General features: G+C 50.5%; 1 protein-coding gene across 4 annotated transcripts in view; it reads left to right on the top strand.

The window, feature by feature from the left end:
- The first annotated feature begins 5,862 nt into the window (after positions 1 to 5,862).
- The window catches only part of Nkd1 (NKD inhibitor of WNT signaling pathway 1), an 89,026-nt gene continuing 75,418 nt past the window's right edge, over positions 5,863 to 19,470 (top strand). Inside the window, exons 1-3 of one of the 4 annotated variants that reach the window (XM_020182521.2) lie at positions 5,863 to 6,049; positions 6,164 to 6,196; positions 6,848 to 6,981. In XM_020182521.2, coding sequence (XP_020038110.1) covers positions 6,025 to 6,049; positions 6,164 to 6,196; positions 6,848 to 6,981 — 192 coding nt within the window. In that variant the 5' untranslated portion in view covers positions 5,863 to 6,024. Of the gene's footprint in view, positions 6,050 to 6,163; positions 6,197 to 6,845; positions 6,982 to 11,335; positions 11,548 to 19,470 lie in introns of those variants that run through there. The other 3 variants (XM_074056022.1, XM_074056023.1, XM_074056025.1) reach the window with 3 other exon arrangements.

The following is a 19,470-nucleotide window of genomic DNA, read 5'->3' as shown; positions in this document are numbered from 1 at the left end:
GTTGAGGTAGAGGTGATGGAAGAATTTATGAGTGCACAGGTGGCAACCTCTAGACTTTGAAGGCCCCAGGGCTCTACCCTGATCTCTTCTGCTCTCTGCCTGCACCCACTGCCCCGGGACCTCCTCCAGGGTCGGGCTGTTCACTACACCTCTATGCTTATGACACCTGCTGGCAGTGGTGGCTTGCCTCTGTACTCCACAGATCCAAGTGCTGATTCTGCACCTCAGATCTCCCAGACAACATGCTCCAAACATCCCCTTTATCTTCCCTGGGCTTGCAAACAGCATCCCCTGAAGGCTTTTGCCCAAGAAAGGAGGACTAACTGGCTTAACTAACTGGGGACCCAAGGCTAGAACACGCAGGTGATAATAGGGTGATAATAGGGACGGAGACAGTTGTCTGTCTGTCTCTCACCATCTGAGACTACTGTCTCTGTAACAAAATACTTGACATAAACAACATTGAAAGGAGGAAGGATTTATTTTGGTTCAGTTTCAGTCCATAGCACTTGGCTCCGTGTTTTTGGACTTGTGGTGAGGCAGAGCATCGTGAAGGAAGAGTGTAGTAGAGGAATCACAGAAGCCAAGGGGGGGCTTGGGACATGTTTTCCAGTATCCCCTTCAGGAGGATGCCCCCAATAACCTAACTTCCTCCAACCAGGCCCCACATTCTAACAGTCCATTCAGGTTTGAACTCATGAATGGATCAGTTCATTGAGGAGGTTTGCACCCTCATGATCCAGTCATTGTTCAATAATGCCACCAGGAGGGACAAAGCCTTCATGATGTGAAACTTTTGGGGGAATACGGATTGTAACCATAGCTCCATCTCCACTCCCCACCCCTGCCTCCTCCTATCTGTCCATCAGCCCACATGGACCCTAGCATCTGCTTCAACCCCTGTGCCTGCGCCAGGCCCTGGGCCTCTCTATTCAAATTCTACAGAGATCCTGATTGGCCAGGCTCATGGGAGTGGCATCATGGAGTGAAATAGTCAGGTGATTACAACCTGGCAGCTGTGTTTGTGGGAGGGAAAGGGGAGGAGGACTGTGCTGAGGTAGGAAGGAAGGCTGACTATCCTGAGGAATCCACAGTGAGCTTTGCTGTGGTGATGGTTTTAATTTCACTCCTCAAGCTGTGGTCTGAAGATGTCCCCCACAGAGCCTCAGCCACAGGATGTGTCCTGTTGCTCAGCACCTGCAAGTGAACAAATGCATCCTAAAGCACTCACTGGTGATGTTTTTCTTCAGGGAGCCTTTCCACGCTGAATCTGTCCCCACTGGGCTGTCCTTCCTGCCAGTCTTAGTACAGCCCCTGGACTTGGTACTTGGAAAGAATCTTAGAAGTTATCAGGTCTAGCATGTTTCATGAACGTTTGTTTTCATTGGACCTTCCCCAAAGGGTTCCCAGGTCTGGTGAGTTTAAGTAACCCTGCTTCTAATACCCTCCTTTTAAAGAGTTGCAAAACTTGCTGCTCAGGGAAGGTTCTGACAAGTCTCACAGAGAAAGAACCTGTCTCCCTTTGGCTAAACCAGGACTGCCCAATGTTTCCTACAGAATCCTTTCTTTCACATAATAGCATCTCATAAAACCAGTGTTCAGTGGAACCCCTTTTGAGAAATACTAATCCTTCCTTTGAGGTTATGGATGGTGAGTCTGGGTGTTATAGTCAGGTGTAGGTTGGCTGCATTTAACTGAAAACAAAGGCTTAAAAAACCAGGGGTTTCTTTCTGCCTTTTGTAAAAGCAGTCTGGAAATGGAGATGGTACCATGACTAGATGGGCTACTCAGCCTGGCTTGGGGAGCCAAGGCTCCCTCCACTCAGGTGGTGCCACAAAAATTCAACTCAATTTAACGAACACATGGAGGAGATTCTGTAGCTGTCTTCTGGGGCTTCTTGCCTTAGCATGGGAATGGTCCAGGGGGACCCATCCCGGGGGAAGCCCAGCGTGCCCTGCATCATCTCTTAAGGACCCCCCAGTGCTGCTCCCACCCTTTCTCCTGCTGACCGGCTCTGCTCAGAAGCCTGCCTGTGGCCTAGTGCTCTGGTGACTCATAGTGTCCTGTGTTGGATCGTCTTTGTGATTCCTTCACTCTGTCCTGTGCCACTAACCGGTATATGGTTAGGACCCAGGATTTGGAGCAGTGGAGGGAGATTACAGCACAAGGCCAGAGCAGGTGGCACCTACCAATTGCACAGAAAAGCTCCCCACCTCCCTGGGTGCGCCCCTTCTTTAGCCCCTCCTTCTCACTCTCTCCTCATACACTCTGTTCGCCTTGAGACCTTTCTCTTTTCCTCCCTGATTGCTGCATCCAACATTTCCATTACTTCCGCAGAGCCCTTGAACTTTGTCCTCCTCACCCAAGCCAGGTCTTCAGTTTCCCACTTAACAATGCTGAAGCTTTCCAGAGAATGGTGAAATGAAGAAACTCCAGACTTACAAGGAACCAGTGGGGACTTGGGAATTAATTTGTCCCTTCACATATCCCAGCTCCCATCTTAGGGACCTCTACACTCCCCGGGGCTGAGTCCTTCAATATCCTTTATGGCTATGGGCAGGCCAGTACTGAGCACCACATCCACAGGTGTACATGAGGTGTGAGCCCCAGCCTATGGGGGTCTCCAGGAGGGCAAAGGCCTCTTCACAAAAAATGTAGGGAGTGTAGGGGAGTAGGGAGTCTGGAGACATCCTGGCTGTTCAGACCAGAGCCAAGCTCTTTAGGCTGGAAGGCTGAGGGCTTCCTCTAGGAAGTGGCATTTGAAGGGAGCCAGATCAAATGGCTTAACTTGAGGCGGGGTCAGTCAAGCAGGGCAATGCAATTTTTTAAAAAAAATCTCTTCATCTGACAGATTTCACCAAAACCAGCCTCACTAAACCTCCAGTCCCATGCCGTTGCTTGTTCTAATCTCTCTCTTATCTCTTCCTGGCCTTCTCTCCCATTCTCCTCCCCCAAAGGATGGGAAATCTTCAAAGAAAAAGATGTGTCACTGTAAGTATACAGATCAAGAAATGGGACAGATAAATTATTAAAACACATAAAAAGACAGTGAGTTGTGGGGTGGGAAGCCCTCAGAGGCCAAACAGCCACCCCAGTTAGATGGTGCTCTGGTGGTATCTGGGGAGTCCCCCCTTGGAGACCTGAGCAAGCTACCATTTCCCCACCACCAGGCCCACCTCTCTGGCTTCTCACCCCAGGGCCAGGTGTGTGCAGTGCGTCATGGTCAACAGCAGCAAAGTCCCAGGCGCCTGCTGGTCTGGGAGCCCAGGCCCAAGGTGGAGGAGGAGGGCCTCTGTGTCTGGCTGGACATTTGGGATTTACTTCCCCCAAGACTCTAACTGGTAACTGCAGAGTTTTAGTTCTTGCTTTTATCTCTTTTTGAACTGTAAAAAGAAATTCCCAAGGGGCAGAGGGGATACTGTTTTCTCATGAAAGAAGAAAGCCACGGCCAGTTTTAAGAAGGCAACCAACTTTCTAAGCACTGTGAGAAAGAGTTTTGCTTTGATTTCCATGCATCCTGGCACCAGTGGGGGTGCCAGCGAGAAAGACAGACAACAAGCACAAGGGAGTCCCTGCCTTCTCAGGGAGTCTGTGGGCCGTTGCCCCTCTTAGAGACTCAAAACGCCAGCCTCACTCCTCTGCTGGCCTTTCGCTCACTTTGCTTCATTTCTCTACAGCTCAGAACTCAGTTTCCCATCACTGACATTCTTTGTTGGGGACTCTCCTGGGCATTGTGGGCTGTTTAGCTTCATCCTTGGCCTCTACCAGATGGATAGAGGTCAGACATTGCCAAACATCTCCTGTGGGCAGAGTTACCTTCTAACTTCCCATACTATTTACCATTCATTGCATTTATTGTTTCTTGCCTATCTTCCATCCAGTACTGGGTGAACTCCACAAGACAGACATTTGTTTTCTGATAGTATTTCAAGTGTCTAAAGTAGTACCTGCCACAAATAATACTACTTGTTTCCAGATGGGGGACTCTCTCTTTAATAATGGGGTATTAGGATGGGAATGTGTTGGGAAAACCTGATGTAGTGAAAATGAGCATGAGCGATGGAATTGACAGACGGGTTTGCTTCCTAACTGGGCCGCTGACTAGCTGTGTGTCTGTGGGCAAATAACTCCACCTCTCTGAGCCTATTACATTCCCTCCTTTCTGTAAGTACAAATGGTTGTGAGGGCTAAGCATCACATAGGACTGCCATATAAATAGGTACTAGGTAAAGAAATGTAATACAAAAATGACAATACTACTGTTTGTGCAGTCCCAGCATTCCTCAAATGAAAGCGCCCAGCCAACAACATTAATGTGTCTACTTATAGGATTAGCCTTCATTTCCTCCAAACAGGGTGTGTAAAAAGAAACTAGGAGGATGGAAGAAAGACACTGCTAGAAGATGGGATTTTTATGACTCTGGAGGGCCACACAGTTCCCAAGTTCCCTTGGAGACACACAGATGTTCAGAGCTCTGCTGTGCAATGCAGGAGCCACTTGCCACTTGCTAAAGAGCACTTGAAACGTGGCTACTCTGGGTTCAGATGTGTTTTTGTTGTTTTGTTTTTGTTTTTGAGACAGGGTCTTGTTTTGAAGCCCAAGCTAGTCTGCAACTCATGACCCTCCTGCCTCAGCTTCCCAAGTACTGGCATGTGTAAAACAAAGAATGTCACATCTTATTCTACATTGAAATTTAATTTTGCATATATTGGGTTAAATAAAATGTCAATATTAATTTCATCTGTTTCTTTTTACTTTTTAAAAATGTGGCTAGGAATTTTAAAATTATAAACATGGATCATATATTTTTATTGGACAGTGCTGCTCTATAGAGTAGGCAAAAATGGCAGAACTGCATTTCTCCATTTCACAGCTTATAAAACCGAGGCTCACATAGAGAATTCAGCCCAAAGGGCAGAACCTTGCACTTTGAGCTCAGGGTTTTCTTTCCCACGCCCATGCGGCTTGATACTAGGACTTCTGAGCACAGGCCCACGGTGTCCCCAGCAGAGCAAGCATTCTCAGAACCACAAAGGTGGGGTGGAACCCCTTGATGTCGCCCTCCCCTCCGCAGAGACCTCTCTAGACAAAACAAACAAGTTCTTGGATCTGGCGAGCTGCAGCGGGGAGCGGAGACCAAGAAAGATCAAAGACCCAGTGGTTACCCCCTTCCGGGCCGTGCAGCTTGGCAGCGCGCCCCGACCCCAGGCGGGCACCCACGGGCCCCTGGATGAGGACATCCGAGCGAATGGCTGACAACTAGTGGCTTCTGGATATCTGTTGCCTCCAGGAATGTGCTGGACCACACTGGCCCTAGGTGCGATGGGGGATACTCCCAAATAAAAAACTAGAAGGGTCAGAGGAGCATGGGGAGGGAAATACACGAACACTTTATGCAGGCAGGGCGTGGGAAGACTGGGAAGGGGCAATGCCTCAGGGGTGCACCAGATGTCTGAGCCAGAGCAATTGAGGCTCTCCCCACCTCAGTGTCCCCACCTGTAAACTGGAGCCTCTGAGTCCTGTCCTGCCACTCCGGGGAAATGCACAGCGGAGGGAAGGCGCGGTCTGCAAGCGAGGAGGCGGCTGTTCTACCGAGGGCAGCACCGAGAGGCTGTCCGTCCCAGTTCGCCTGCTGGCCGGAGCCTCTGCACCAGGTCCCCACCCGGGCCCCTGGCCGGAGACCGCAACAGCGCGCAGGATGCAGAGACCAGCCCCTCCCGCGCCGCCCCGCCCCCGGCGCGCAGGCCCCGCCTCGCCCCGCCCCACCGCGGTCCGCCTCGCCTTTGATGCGCCGCGCCTGGCCAATGGGCGCACGGGGAGGCGCGGGGCCGCGGCGGCGGGCTGGGGGCTCGGCGCGCCCGGGCGTCAGTCGGGCCGCGGCGACGGCGGCAGGAGCGCGTCTCGGCGCCTCCTCGGGCTCCGCTTGGCTGCGGGGCTGCTCCGGGAGAAGCAGAGTGAGGCTAGGCGCGGGGCCCGCGGGCTGGGCGCATGGCTTAGGGACACCCGGCCGCAGCGCCCCCAGCATGGGGAAACTTCACTCCAAGCCGGGTCAGTGCCCTCGCCCGCGCGCCCGCCCCCTGCCTGGCGTCCTCCCCCCGCGGTCGCTAACTCTCTCCCTCTCCTTTCTTTCCGACTCCGCCGCCGCGCGCGATGTGCCTGCAGCCGCTGTGTGCAAGCGCAGGGAAAGCCCTGAAGGTAGGGGCGCGCGGGGCACCGGCTGGGGGATGCATGGGGTAGCACCGCGACCGGCGACGGGATGGCCCAGCCTGCTGGGTCTTATTACCAGGGCCGTCCCAACCCCCAACCCTCAACCCCGGCGACCAGTCTCCCAAACCCACTCCCGGAGCAGTCTTCGGGGCCCCTTCCTCTGTCGCTCCTACCTTTTTCCCGCAGTCCCGAGCTCCCACTTCTGATTCTAAAACCCTCCCCCTCCTGCGTCCTCATCCTTAGAGCTCTCTGGTCCCCATATGCATTACCCCAAGGCCTTGGCCCCCCTCTTTCCGGCCCCCAGCGCCTTCTCCGGAGATCTTGGCTTCTGATCCTGCTGCGCCGCCTCTCCTGACCCTCAGCCCTCTTCTCCGCAGTCCTGGCTTCCAGCGCTTCCTCTTCTGATCCCGGAGCCCCACTCGGGGTAACACCTTCCTCTCTTGTTCCCTTTTGCATCCTTGCTCTTGAGGTTTCACTGAATTCCTACTGATTACTTGCTTCTCTCTCACATTCTGCTAAGCTCTTGACCACCCCTGCTGACCCCTCTTTGCCTTTGCGGCGCCCTCCCTCCGCTCTCTGGTAACTTTTGTCCAGTCAGGAGGGCTCAGACTCAGGGGCTTCCTGTTGTCCCCGCCCCAGGTGACAGCTTCGCCGTGAGTGCTGCCTGGGCTCGGAAAGGCATTGAGGAGTGGATCGGGAGGCAGCGCTGCCCAGGGGGCGTTTCAGGACCCCGACAACTTCGGTTGGCAGGCACCGTTGGTCGAGACAGCCGGGTAAGGTCCACACTCTGCCCCACCCTATTCCCTTTCAGCCCCACACCAACTTGTAGCACCCTCAGCTGCCCCAATCCCACAGGCATGACCTGTGCCCCTTGCTTTTGGGGAACCTTAGGGGTCAGGCAGACACTGTCCCTGCCCTCTTGGGGCAGAGGGCTGCCAGCAGGTGGGGAGGTCCTAGGTGAGGAGGTGGAACAAGCGTAGGTGATGGGGAAGCTGGTCTGTGCTGGAGGGATTTGGGGGCTGGCTCTAATTTCTACCTAGTTTTTGTGGCCAGCATTCAAACGTGGGGTTGGAGGTGGGCTGGAGAGAGGAGAGACAGGAGAAGGGGTGGAGTGGGGGGGGTTGGAGGGCAGGGCTGTGCTGGCCCAGGATCTTGGCCACTTCCGTGTGAGTGTCTATGGCATTCATCAGTGCCATCTGCCATCTGAGTGGAGAGCTTGGGGGCACTGAGAGCTGGCGTCCCCTTTGTGTGGTCCACAAGGAGAGAGAGCGCCTCATTGTGTTGTAGCCTGTGCCTTCAGCCAAGGGCTTCGTGAGAGGCTGGACTTGTTCAGGAGGAGCAGTGAGTGTGACAGACAGTCCAGCCCCAGCTCCTGGCCTGGGACTGGTGTTCACAGATGTCCTGTGAGCTCCAGAACTCTGCACGGGGCTTTCAGATGGTCTGCGTGGAACTCTCGCAAGCTGAGGATCAAAGGATGAATCAACTTTTTGAAGTGACATTTAATTTTTTTTTTTTAACTTAGAAGGGGAACAGAGTGAGTCTCAGGTCTGGTTAGTTCTTTGGTTTTGACATGGCTGGGGAGAGGCTGGAGAAGTGTTCAGGTGTGTGTGTGTGTGTGTGTGTGCGCTTGGGTGGTGGGCACAGGCAGCTCAGTGGCAGGGCCAGTGGTGGGAGGTGTCCTGTGTATGTGTGTAGTGTCTTCTGTGTCCAGGAGAGGCTCCTCTCTTCTCTCCACCGCTGCTTGGCTGGGGCTTTCTTTTCTCTGACTCTCCCCATCTGTTGGCTAGCTTGGAATTGGAGCTGCTATCCTGTCGTAAAGGTCAAAACTTGGTGGGTGGGGGGCACTGCATTTGGGGCCCTTTCAAAACAGAACTACAAACTTCTTCCCTCACCATTTCTAGTTTTTGATCTACTTATTTATTTAAAGGCCAATGAAAATGATCCAATTTAGCCATATGAACAAAAGCATTTGCAGCTCAAGACAGAGGCCAACTGAGTGGATTTCCATTAATCAAGTTTGGGGTTTCTCAGCCTGTTTATTTTTACAAAGTATTCCTGCAGAATGACATTTATTTGCAGTCCCTCCCTCCTTCTCTCTCTTTCTCTTTTTTTCTTTCCTAAACTGCCAGGCAGCTTTTGCTTCATGCTAGAGGGGAAACTTGAAATACAGCGAGGGCTTGCTTCAATTGACTTTTATCTTCAAAGCCATAACAAATGTTACCCGCATGTTTTTGGTAGGTCTCCTTGGCATCCAGTCTGGGAGGATGGGGGGGAGGAGGGAAGAAGGAGAGGAAAACAAAAGTCTGTCGTTTTTAATTAAATAGTAGTGTTCCCAGCAAGAGGAAAAGTTGCCATTGGGGGAAATGAGGGAGGGTGGGGAGGGGGCCCCAGCTTAAGTTTGTGGCTTTGGTGAAATCACGGAATTTTGTTGCCTGGGTTTCTTTCCCCAGCTAAGGACAGCATTGGGATGGTGCTTGTTTGTCTTCTTCCCTCCTGCCCTTGCCCCCTCTCTCAGAGAAACTCAGAGGGATCATAAATAGTTTTTCAAAGTACTTTTGAAGATGTGAGGCATAGAGCCATCAGCCTGTCATGTTGAGTGGTTGGAGGGTGAGCCCAGTCATCAAAGATGTTGGGGCGGAAGAGGGGTCCTCTGCTTCTTGGGAGTTGTTCTTAGTAACTGGGACCTGGATGCCTGGCTTCCTATTGCCGAGGCCCAAGATGGTCCTGGCACTGAATCTGCAGAGGTGCAGATGGTGAGTCTGCTCTGGAAGATAGTCGGGTGAGCCCAAGTTGTGGGGCAATACTGTAGGAGGCCTGCAAGATGATGTCAGGTGGTACCTGGATGAATAATTTTCATCTTAATAGGTACCTAGTTTTTTAAATCAGAAAACAAAATCAAGCTCATAATTTCGTGAATATTGTCTCCTAGGATGCAGCTAAACTGAAAGAGACAGTCTAATTTAAAAGTGATGTCATGTCACAACATGACAAGTAGTCATGTTGGGAATGTGAGAATGGAATGCCCAAAATTTAGGGAACACTGAAACTGGACAGGACAGCAGGGGCACCATGGGGTTCTGTTTCTTTTCCCTGATTCCCATTGGTGCCAAAGGGTGACTGGCAGGTTCTTCCTTGGTATCATTAGGATGGAGCAGTAAGTGGGCTCAAAGTCTGCTTGCTGGCTTCCAGGGCTGGCAGTGAGCCTCTAGCCAGCCAGGTTTGGGTTGATCTCTGTTTCCACTCCTTTACCCGGCCTGTCACCAAAGTGACTGGGGACACATTAGTGGCTTATCCAACTAGCATTATTATTGTTGCAATGATAATGACTATTAAGTGCTGTGTGTGTCAAGCACTTTGCTGACATAATCTTAATCTCCCTGAAACCCTCTGGAGTTGCTAGCCAGCTGGTATGGACTGACTTTTCCTCCCTTCCTGAGCACTCACTAGGATAAGGAAAGTCATGTGTAGAGAAGCTATCTACCAGAGTATCCGCCAGGATAGTCAGCACATTGACTAATTCCCAGGGAGGGGCTGTGCTGCCCAGCTGCCCAGCCCTTTGACATGAGTTGGTACAGGGCAGGCAGAAGCAGGAGGGACCCCTGCCTGCCCTTTTCCTCCCTGGCAGGTCTGAGGAGCTCAACAAATGTTCTGGGTGGGTCTGCATTGTATATAAGGGCATGGGGTGTGAGAGGAGACCACGTGGGTACTAAACTAAGCCTGTCCTCCTGAATACAGAAGTAAATGAGGTCAGGCTCTTGTTGTCTTCTCACTTGTTGCCATATGCAAGCCATTTTACCTTTGTACACTTTGATCAGCTCATATGCAAAGTGGGTGTAGAAATATTCTCATCCGTGGCAGATAATTCTTCAACTTGAGTAGAATGTGGATGGAAATGGGGGGCCTGTAAGGAAAAATTATAATACCAGAGCTCTCTGCCCCCTGCACCTCTGCAGTACAGGCTCACTTGCAGGAACACAGCCAAGGCCTGGGCTTCTGTCTTTCCATGGGTACATGACAAAGTGCAAAAGAACATAAGCTCGTAGGAGAACAGTAATGAGAAATGGGAGCCTATGAGGACTCTGAAAGCAGAATAGACTGAGCCATGTATATGCCAGAAGGCCATGTGCTAAACAGAATGAGAAAATAAAATTAGCGTAACAATCTTCAAGAGATAATGAAGGATACTGAAAACAGGAAGCAGCAACAGGCAGTTTCAAGAGAAAAACAACTGCAAACATTGGGTTTGGGAAATGCAGTGGGTAACTAAAGCTTTAAAGCTGGGTAGAGAAGCAGAGGGGACTCAGGTATGAGGTAAGACAACAAGGAGAAGTGGGGGGGCCCCTTACACATGTGCACGTGTGAGTGCGTCCAGCCAGATTGAAAACAATCTCCGTGTCCCCCACAGTGTGACCCTTTTGTTCTTTTATAGTAGAGCTGCCTGCAGAAATAGGCTGGGGGCTGGGGGCCAGTAGGCCCCCTCTAGATCAAAGGCAGCTGCCAGGCACATTGGTAATTTGATTAGGGGGCACCTAGCGCATTTTGATATTTGGAGAAGATTAGGAGGGTGCAGTCCTGCTGAGCCCTCAGGGATGAATGGGACTGGGTGATGAGATTGGAGGCTGGCCCAGCTGCTGCCCGGATGCTGGATTCCAGGGGAATTACCCTTGAATGATACCAGTTGGCACAATTAAAAGGCCCCATGTCTTCACCATATGGAAAGTGTTAGGCCTTCTTACGTGGTTTCAAAGCTATGTGCCGGGAGGTAGACTTGACATTTGAGGTAGAGCATAAATTAAATATTTGGGGTTTCAGAATTAAAAGATGATTTGCCTCAAGGCTGGTAGAGGCTTGGGGTAGAGGCATTGGGCCTCAGCTTACTGGTATCTCTGAGTTCTCCATGCCGGGTATCCTCTGCCTGTGGTACTCAGGGCCAGCTCTGCTGCCCAGCTTGGGTGCTGTCTGTATCCCAGGGAGTAGCAAGGAGTGACTTAGACAGCCTGAGCTGGGTCAAGTGCCACGTGCTTCTGCATGAGTCCCTTGGGTGGGTGTGGGCGAGGGTGTCATCTCCCACTGCTTCAGTGCATCTGTATGATGGGGTCTCTGATAGAGACTTTGTCTTTCTTTCAGAACTTTTCTGAGAAGAAGACTGGATCCCCCTGAGCCAGGCCTCAGGATCATTCTGTTTCCTAGATGTCAGGAACACCTGTCTGCATTCATGTTTTGTAGGAAACCCAAGGAAAACCAAATCCAGGGGGCATCCACTATGTGTCCAGCAAGGACCTAGAACTTGGGATGAGGGGCAGTGTCTTTCTTCCTGTTATGCAGTGGGCCTATCAGAGGTGAGGAGAGAAGGGATGGTGGGAAAGTGTTCCTCTTTTTACTGGGAAGCTCAGGCACATCTGCCCCCTTGGACACTTAAAATATCAAGGCTAAACTGAATTGGCTACTGAAGGAAACTTCTTCCCTGTAACATCCACAGAGCATGTAATAGACACTTATTATTATTGAATAAACGAATGAATGAAATTACATCACCATCCCTGCCCCTTTCTCAGCTGAGTTCTCTCCATTATTCCTGCTTGTAGGTTTCTTCTTTTTCAAGACCTGTCTGTCCTGAGTAGAAGAGTGGGACCAGGTCTTTCAGGCACTCAATTTAATTGATTAATTAGCTAATTATTATCAACAAAGAGTTGTTATTCATTATTAACTAATAATTCCTTAACTGTGCCAGGCACAGGGGATGCAGAGAGAAAGGAGACGTGGTCCCTGTCCTCCTGTGACTCCCAGTCTGCTGAAGGAGACCAGGAGCAGCAAGTGACCAGGCCTGTGAATAGGCAGTGGACTGAAGGCACGGGAGGAGGGAACGCATGCATCCTGGGAAGGGCCGATTGAGGCCCCAGGCTCACTCTTTTCTTTGAAAACAGGGTCATGGGTGCACTGGGAGGTTTCTGTGTGGGCTGGTTGGCTGTGAGGGGACTGGCTTTACAGCCTGTGAGGTCTGGAAATCTGGTGCTCAGTCTTGGAAGACCCTGCATGTGGGCCGTTCTTGGCTACCTGTCCCTCTGGACAGGTGTGGAATGTGGGAGGTCAGCCTGCGGCTTCAACTGCCAGCACACTTCTTGCAGTTGATTAGCAGGTTGTGTCATGGTTGGGGACTAGGTGCATCACCCCAGCTGTTTGAATGGGCTGGTGGCCATGAAGCAGTGCTGGAGGAGGAGGTCAGCTGTACTGTACGGCTAGAAGCTCAGCTGTGGAAGCTTAGGGACTGGGGAATTGGGTTGGCTGCTGAACGGCAGAGGAGGCACCTCAAGGGACAAGGGACAAGAGGCAGTAATAGCAACCCCAGAGAGAATACCCCCTGCTCCAGAAATACAATGAGCCTGTGCCTGAGGGAAGAGACTACTTGCCTGGCTTAGCAGCCCCTCAGAGAAAGGGGAGAGCAGGGTGGTCCTCCTTCAGGGCAGGAGCTCATCATACTGGTCACACAGATGGGTTAGGAGCCCAGAATCTCCCAGCTAAGGATTCCTGGAGCCCCTCGTGCCATGGCTGTGGACTCATACTATGCTTTGACTTAGAAACTTTTGGAATATTTAGGTCACTTGTTGGATTCCAAAGCAGCACTTCCAGCTGCTGCCTCCTTGGCCTTCCCTCTCTAGCTTGCTCATGTGTGTTCCTTTTGCAGCTCTTGTCTCTCACAGGCGTTCTTTCTCTTGCTCTGCTCCTCCCTTCTCTCACTCAAGAAGAACAAACTTCAGATTCTCCCAAATAAAATACCTGCCATTCTATCTCAGGGAGAGGTGAGGTAGGAATCCAGATTACTCTGGAAGAAATGCCAGAGAGGTGAAGGCCTCAGTTGTTGAATCTGGATGCAAGGCTTTGATGTCACCCTGCTCCGTTTATCCTGGGAAGCTGCCTGCATCTTTCTGGTCTCAGACTCGCTACGTGGAAGGTGGCTGGGCTCCTGCAGGGACTGGCGGAGAGGCCTGTGTGCTCCTGAGGGCAGTCTGGCCCTGTTGCTGCCTGTGCCAAGCCCAGGTAGGGCGGGGAGCCTTTTCTAAACACGCACTTCCAGAGGCATAAGTCATTCTTTGATGGCTGTCCGGACAAGCAGAGGGGCTGTTTATCCACATGGGCACCAGTCCCGGGATGCTGAGAGGAAAGCCTCACATCTCTCCCTTTCTGAAGTCCTTCTTAGCCTCAGTGAGGTACTCATGGACCCTGGCCAGCCAGCATGGCTCTGCCTCTGCGATGGGATTGGTCCTCAGCTGTACTTGATCAGTAGGCTCTGGGGCGTTGGCCTGAGCTTTGCTTTTCTCACTTGCTGAGCCACATCAGCTGTGGCATGTATGTGTGGCTGATGCCTGCCAGAGGGCCACAGGGTCCTGGGTGGGCTTCACAGTGACATGACATTATTCCTTCTCTGGGCCTTAAACTCTCCAGCTGACAGGCAGGATAGTCATTCAAATTTAGCAGTTGTCCATTGAATGCCTTCTACTCTACATCATGCATTTGCAATAAATGGAGTGTCCACCTGAGGCCATGTGTACATCTGTTGTCATAGAGTATAGGCCTTGTTTTCATGGGATTTACAACTTTGTAGGAAAAGATAAATATTTAAAAAAAACCAAATTTCACAATTTAAGTTGTGATATGTGCTTCAAAAAGGTACTGTGTTCTTTTTGAGGCATTAGACCTCATCTCAGTGCTTATTCATTCCACAAATGTTTGGCTGCTTTCTCTGCTAAGCGCAGTGTTTAGGATGTTGTGGAAACTATGAGGAATAGCTTGTCCTTCTTGCCTCACAGAAATTAGAGGGAGTGCAACCAAATTCTTGCCAGTGCCCCTAATCTATTTTCTTTCCTTATCACTTAGGTTGGAGTCTTCTATGCAGTCTTTAATAACTGTTAGGTATCATGTGTGTTATTTATCTACCTAAGACAACTTGCTTCCACTCCTGGCTTGCTAGGATTTGTAAAATCAGGAATCATTATTGAATTTTATTAAATGCTACTGGGTGTTGATGGAGTGAGTCCTTCTTCGCTGATATGATGTATGATCATGTCAATAGACACGGCTAGATAACTTGGTGTTCAACTTCTTTGCATTCTTAAACTAAATCCCTCTTTGTCATGATTGATTACATGATAGATTTTGGAATCAGCCCTCCATCTCCATGGGTTCTGCATCCCTGGACTCAATCAACCAAAGATAGAAATTTTTTTTAAAAAACAATTGTGTCTATACTGAATATACTTTCTTCTTGTCATTATTCCCCCCAAAAGACAGTACCATGACTGTTTACATAGCATTTACATCCTATTAGGTATTACAAGTAACACTGACATGATTTAAAGTAGAGGAGTATGTGCAGGTTATATGAAAATACTGCACCTTCTTATATAAGGCACTAGAGCACTGCAGATTTTGGTATCCACAGGGGGAAGGGGGATCCTGGAACCCATTCTCCTGTGGATACCAAGGGATATAGCTGAATTCTTTTAGAATATGGGTATATTTGATATGCAAATATTGTACTTTGGATCTTTGCATAGATTTTTTTAAGTTAGATGGGCTCATAGTTTGGAAAAATAGATACTGAGCAGTAAAGGCAATATTAAGGGAGGGTTAGGAGATGCTTTGGGGACTCTGAGTCTGGAACAGTGAGTACGAGGGTCAGAGGAGGAAATCTGGTTGAAGCTGAGACTCAGAGGTGAGTGGGGGATGGGGGCAGAGGACAACCCTGGCAGTGTGCACATTGGTAGATGGGAAAGGCCATCTGCGTGGAGAGGGCAGTTTGTTTGTGATGCTGATGGAGGTCATGGCCTGGGTGCCCTCTCACTGCATTATGGGCTGAGGTCTTAGAGCACAGGGGGGATCTGTGGCAGGCCATGTGTGAGAGGCCCATGGGAGCTAGGACTGAGGTGAGTGGGGGAGGAGGAATGTGGGGATGGGTTCTCAGTCATAGTAAAAATACTTTGGAGAATAAAGAGGAATCAAGTGATACACTATTCTGTGGGTTCAGAGAGGTTCCCTGTGTCTGCATGCTTGCTTCTCTAGGGGTGATCTAGAGAAGGGCTATAGGCAGCAAGGGGCCAGGAGAGATAGAATAGGATGCAAGGCTGAAAACAGTGCCATGGAGGCCAGGGTTCTAAACTGCGGCGCCTGGGCATTGCGCTGACCTCTATATCAGCAGAGGGTGTGGCAGAAACAGATGTACTGTAGATAATTTGACTGAGAGGGCCGCCAGGGCTCCTGGAGTTGCGAGCAGGAGTTGGGAGCCTGCTAGGGGCTGAGGCTCTCCGGATCTAGCAACAGCAGATAGGCTTGCCAATCTCAGAGCAAAAGGGGACAGAGAGGAAAGGCTGTCCCTGGTCCTTGTAGGAGTGGCTGCTAAGGGGAAGTAAGGGGGTGGCCAGACAGAGGCGGTGGGCAGGAAGGTTAAGGGAGTCAGAGCCATGGTACAGAGGTGGTGCGGGCATGGGAGGAAATGATGCCCCAACTCTCTCCCATCCTTTGAGTCCTTGTCAGTCTCCCATTGGCTGAACCCAGCAGCCAGTGGGCAGAGGAGCCCCAGGGAATTGGCTCCCAGGGATTGACTTCCTCGGGCGTAGGGAAGCACAGAGAGGGCAGGGAATGGATGGCCAAGCAGCTGGCAGTAGAGTAATCGTCTCTGGGTCTCAGTTTCTGCATCTGGAAGGCAGGGATGGTACTGTTTCTTGCTTCTGTAGTGTGGTTGTGAGGCTCCCATTGTGAACTAACTGCAACTGTCTAGCATGTAGTACACGTTAGCTATTTATGTTGTAAAACCACAAGACAGGCACAGGGCTGTGGTGATTTGAGAGGATTTCTGAAGGAGGTGGCATGCAAGAAGGGCTTGGAAAGGTGCTAAGACAAAGATCTGGGACCTGCAGAGACCACAGAGGTCAGATTACTGAGTGCAGTATGCTGGGTGGGAAACATCTGGGAGGGGTGCTTTGGGATGCACACCCTGCCTCAAGGAGGCAGTACCACTCAGCCCCAGCCAACTGTAACCACCTGGGAATATGGCTCTGGTGTTGCCACACTCTGATCATTAAGAGAAACCAGCCATCTGGGTTTTTATGTAAAACCTTTATCATATAAAACATTGTTGTTAGACCTGGTGGTGCAGGCCTCTAATCTCAGCATTTGGGAGGCTGAGGCAGGAGAATCTTGAGAGACCAGCAACCAGCAGTCTGGGCTATACAGCAAGATCCTGTCTCAAAAAAAAAAAAAAAAAAAGAATTGTCAGCCAATTAACGTTTTTAGAACGCACTTCAGATAAATGAAGTATTTGGCCAATAGTGCCTGGTGTGTGATTGCTGATTTAGACCTGGGGGTTTTGATGGTGCTGAGATACAAGAAGTGAGTGGTACAGGACACGTGAATGAGCCTCCAGCACTCATGTCTAGTGCTTTGCCTGCATTCTCTTGTTGGGCCCTTACCCTTGCTCCTACCTCTATCATGTAGCCAGGCTCACTGAGCCAAATCCATTGGCCCAGCCAGGGACAGCCAGATTCAGGACACGGGTACAACCCCAGCCAAGACTCCATGCTGGGACCCTGAGGACGTTATGTTTCAGTTTGACAGAAGAGGGAGGCCAGGTGGAGTAAGTACAGTGAAAATACAGTCAGGGCTGCTCTGCTGAGGACCACTATATACATGTAGCAGGTGCTGGAGGTTGGTTAGGGCTTGGCTTGCACAAGTAGACTTCCTGGGTGCAAGTCCCAGCTTATGTCTCTCCATCAGGTGGTGTTGCGTCAGTCCATGGGTCATCTGAGGTCCTCGGTTTTCACATATGTGGAGTGGGTACAGGAATTGTTCCTAAAGACAAAATGAGTTCCTAAAGTTGTTCTAAAGACAAAACGAGTTTGTGTTGGCAGATTGGAAAGTAAAGCAGATGTGGTGCCTCCTCTTGCAGCTTTCTAGTATGGTTTGCTATTGGCCACCCAGATGTCTACCAAGTGTGTGAGTAGTGTGCCAAGTGTGATGTAGGAGAAGAGCATAGCATGGTGAAGGAGAATACTGGGGACTCTGCTTTGGATTAGGGAGTAATATTGAAGTTGTTGAGACACAAAGAATAAGTAGGGACAGCCAGGTGATGAAGTGTTTGGTGAAAGGGTGTGGGAAGTGCAAAGGCCAGGAGGCACGCATGAAAGAAGCAGAGAAAAGTCTTCTACTGCTTCTGGAGTCTGACTCTGATCTCCAAGATGTCAGGGCAGACTGGTGGGCCATGCCTGTTGGGCTGGGTAGTGCTGCTATATGCAGCCTGTGCCTATGGCTGCAAACCTGGGGCTCCAGCTTCTCTCCTTTCTGGCAAGGTGGGGAGGCAGGGGGAGAATCAGTCCCAGGAAATAGTGTCATCTTGCAGCTGATTGGCTAGCTGCTCTGTGTGCCCGAGCACCTGGCCTCCAGTACAGAACTGGGGCCCTGGCTGAGTAGGGGCAGAGCATAAAGGACCCCTGTTAGCAGGCTGAACCTCTCTGTCCTCAGGCCTCAGGCAAGGTGGACAAGGACACAACTTCTAAAATGGGTTATGGCCAAGGATATTTTTCTAACTTCAAAAAGCTGTACAGACTGGAGCCCCTCGCTCCAAGGCCTCCACTGCAGTGCTCCACTAGGTAGATTTGGGAGTGTTGATTAGAGCTCCCACACCCACTGCACATCTGGCTTCCAGAGGTATCCTGTTCCCAGGCAGTTTTTAATCTTGACTTACTGGTTTTTCCCCAGTCATCGAGATAGACGGCAAGAGCAAAAAGTTGATGTCAAATTGGGAACAAAGTTGTCTTTCCATTAGGGACTGGAGACTTCTCCTTCTGCCCCCTCCCCTGGGAAGTCCAGAGAAACACATGGCTTGGAAAGTCCTGGGTGTGTGCTTCCTTTGTCCTTGTCTTGTGACTGCAGGCTCCGTGCATCTTTTAATTGCTGATGGTATGCATAGCACCTACTGGCTAGTGGGTGCCTACTAAGAAGGAGTTAGTCATAACTACTGTTCCTGAGTATTTGCGGATGCCAGGTCCTGAGCTGTGCTGCCTAGCATGCTCAGTTCTCACTGCACCCCTGTGGGGTAGGTGCTGTTGTTAACTCCCACTAACACTTGCCCAGGAGCTCTTGGCTTGGAAGTGGACTCTCACTCCAGCAAGATACAAATTCAGGTTGGTCTGATCTTAGAGCCATGTTAAATCAGTATAGGTGAATTTTGTTTAGCTTTTAAAACTGTGTGTTATAACTCCATTCATGGCCTGTGAAGTCAATTTCGTGATCCGTGAATAGAAAAATGAAATAGAAAATGATTTTAAAAAACAGAAGAAAGGAAGAAAAAGGCTGCCGGCATGGCTCAAGTGGTAAAGTGCTTAGGAGAAGCCCTGAGTTGAAACCCTAGCTTGGTTGTTGGGAACCTGTCATGGCCTGCTGGTCTTTGCTCCTCCTCATTCAGACAGTATTGAAGGACAGGGAGTGCCTTTTTCTAAGTCCTGTGACAAAAGCCCAAAACTTAGTGATTTGACAGATTATGTAATCTGGGGAGAGTATGGCAGGGCAACTTGTACATGGTCCATTGGTCCCCTGGTTGAGGGTCTGTCTGCATTAGCTACATTCTGGTGTATTTGAAGCCTCACTTCTCTCCAGGTGGCCTCCCCTCCTGGCTAACTTGGGTTTCCTCATGGCACAGCCATCTCAGGGTAGCCACTTTGCATGGTGTCTGGCTTTCCCAAGATTGCAAGTATGACAGCTTCCAGGCCTTCTACAGGTTCAGGCTGGAACTGGTAACACTTTGTTCTCTTGGATAAAATAAGTCACAGGTCCACCAGGACTTAGGGGAAGGGACCTCAGAGGGGCATAAATACTGGGAAGTGGAATTCATTAGGGGCTATTGACATAGCTCACCAGAGAGGATGTGGTCTGGAGAGAAAGCTGCTGAGAGGCAGAATAAAAAGAAAGGACCCCAGGGTGTCCATTGGATTCAGGTGCCAGTTGGGTTGTGGTCACAGTTGTGTGGCAGGCTTTGTCTTGGTGAAGTGACAGCAGAGGTGGGACAGCAGTGGGTCACCAGGGTCTGAGCAGTGTGTGTGTGTGGGAGCACACACAGTCCACACATTTGTGGTTGCGTTATTGGGAAGGATGAAGAAGTGGTGACAACTCACAAGCATACCACAAGAGGACAGGCTGGTAAACAAAGGCACGGCCATTTCCTAGGTTTCTGTGTAAGTGGTAGAAGCCAGGTGAGTTGGGGCCTTGGGTGACAG

This window comes from Castor canadensis, chromosome 15 (assembly GCF_047511655.1).
Source record: "Castor canadensis chromosome 15, mCasCan1.hap1v2, whole genome shotgun sequence".
Classification (NCBI taxonomy): Eukaryota; Metazoa; Chordata; class Mammalia; order Rodentia; family Castoridae; genus Castor; species Castor canadensis.
This window is presented reverse-complemented; position numbering and strand designations above follow the sequence as displayed.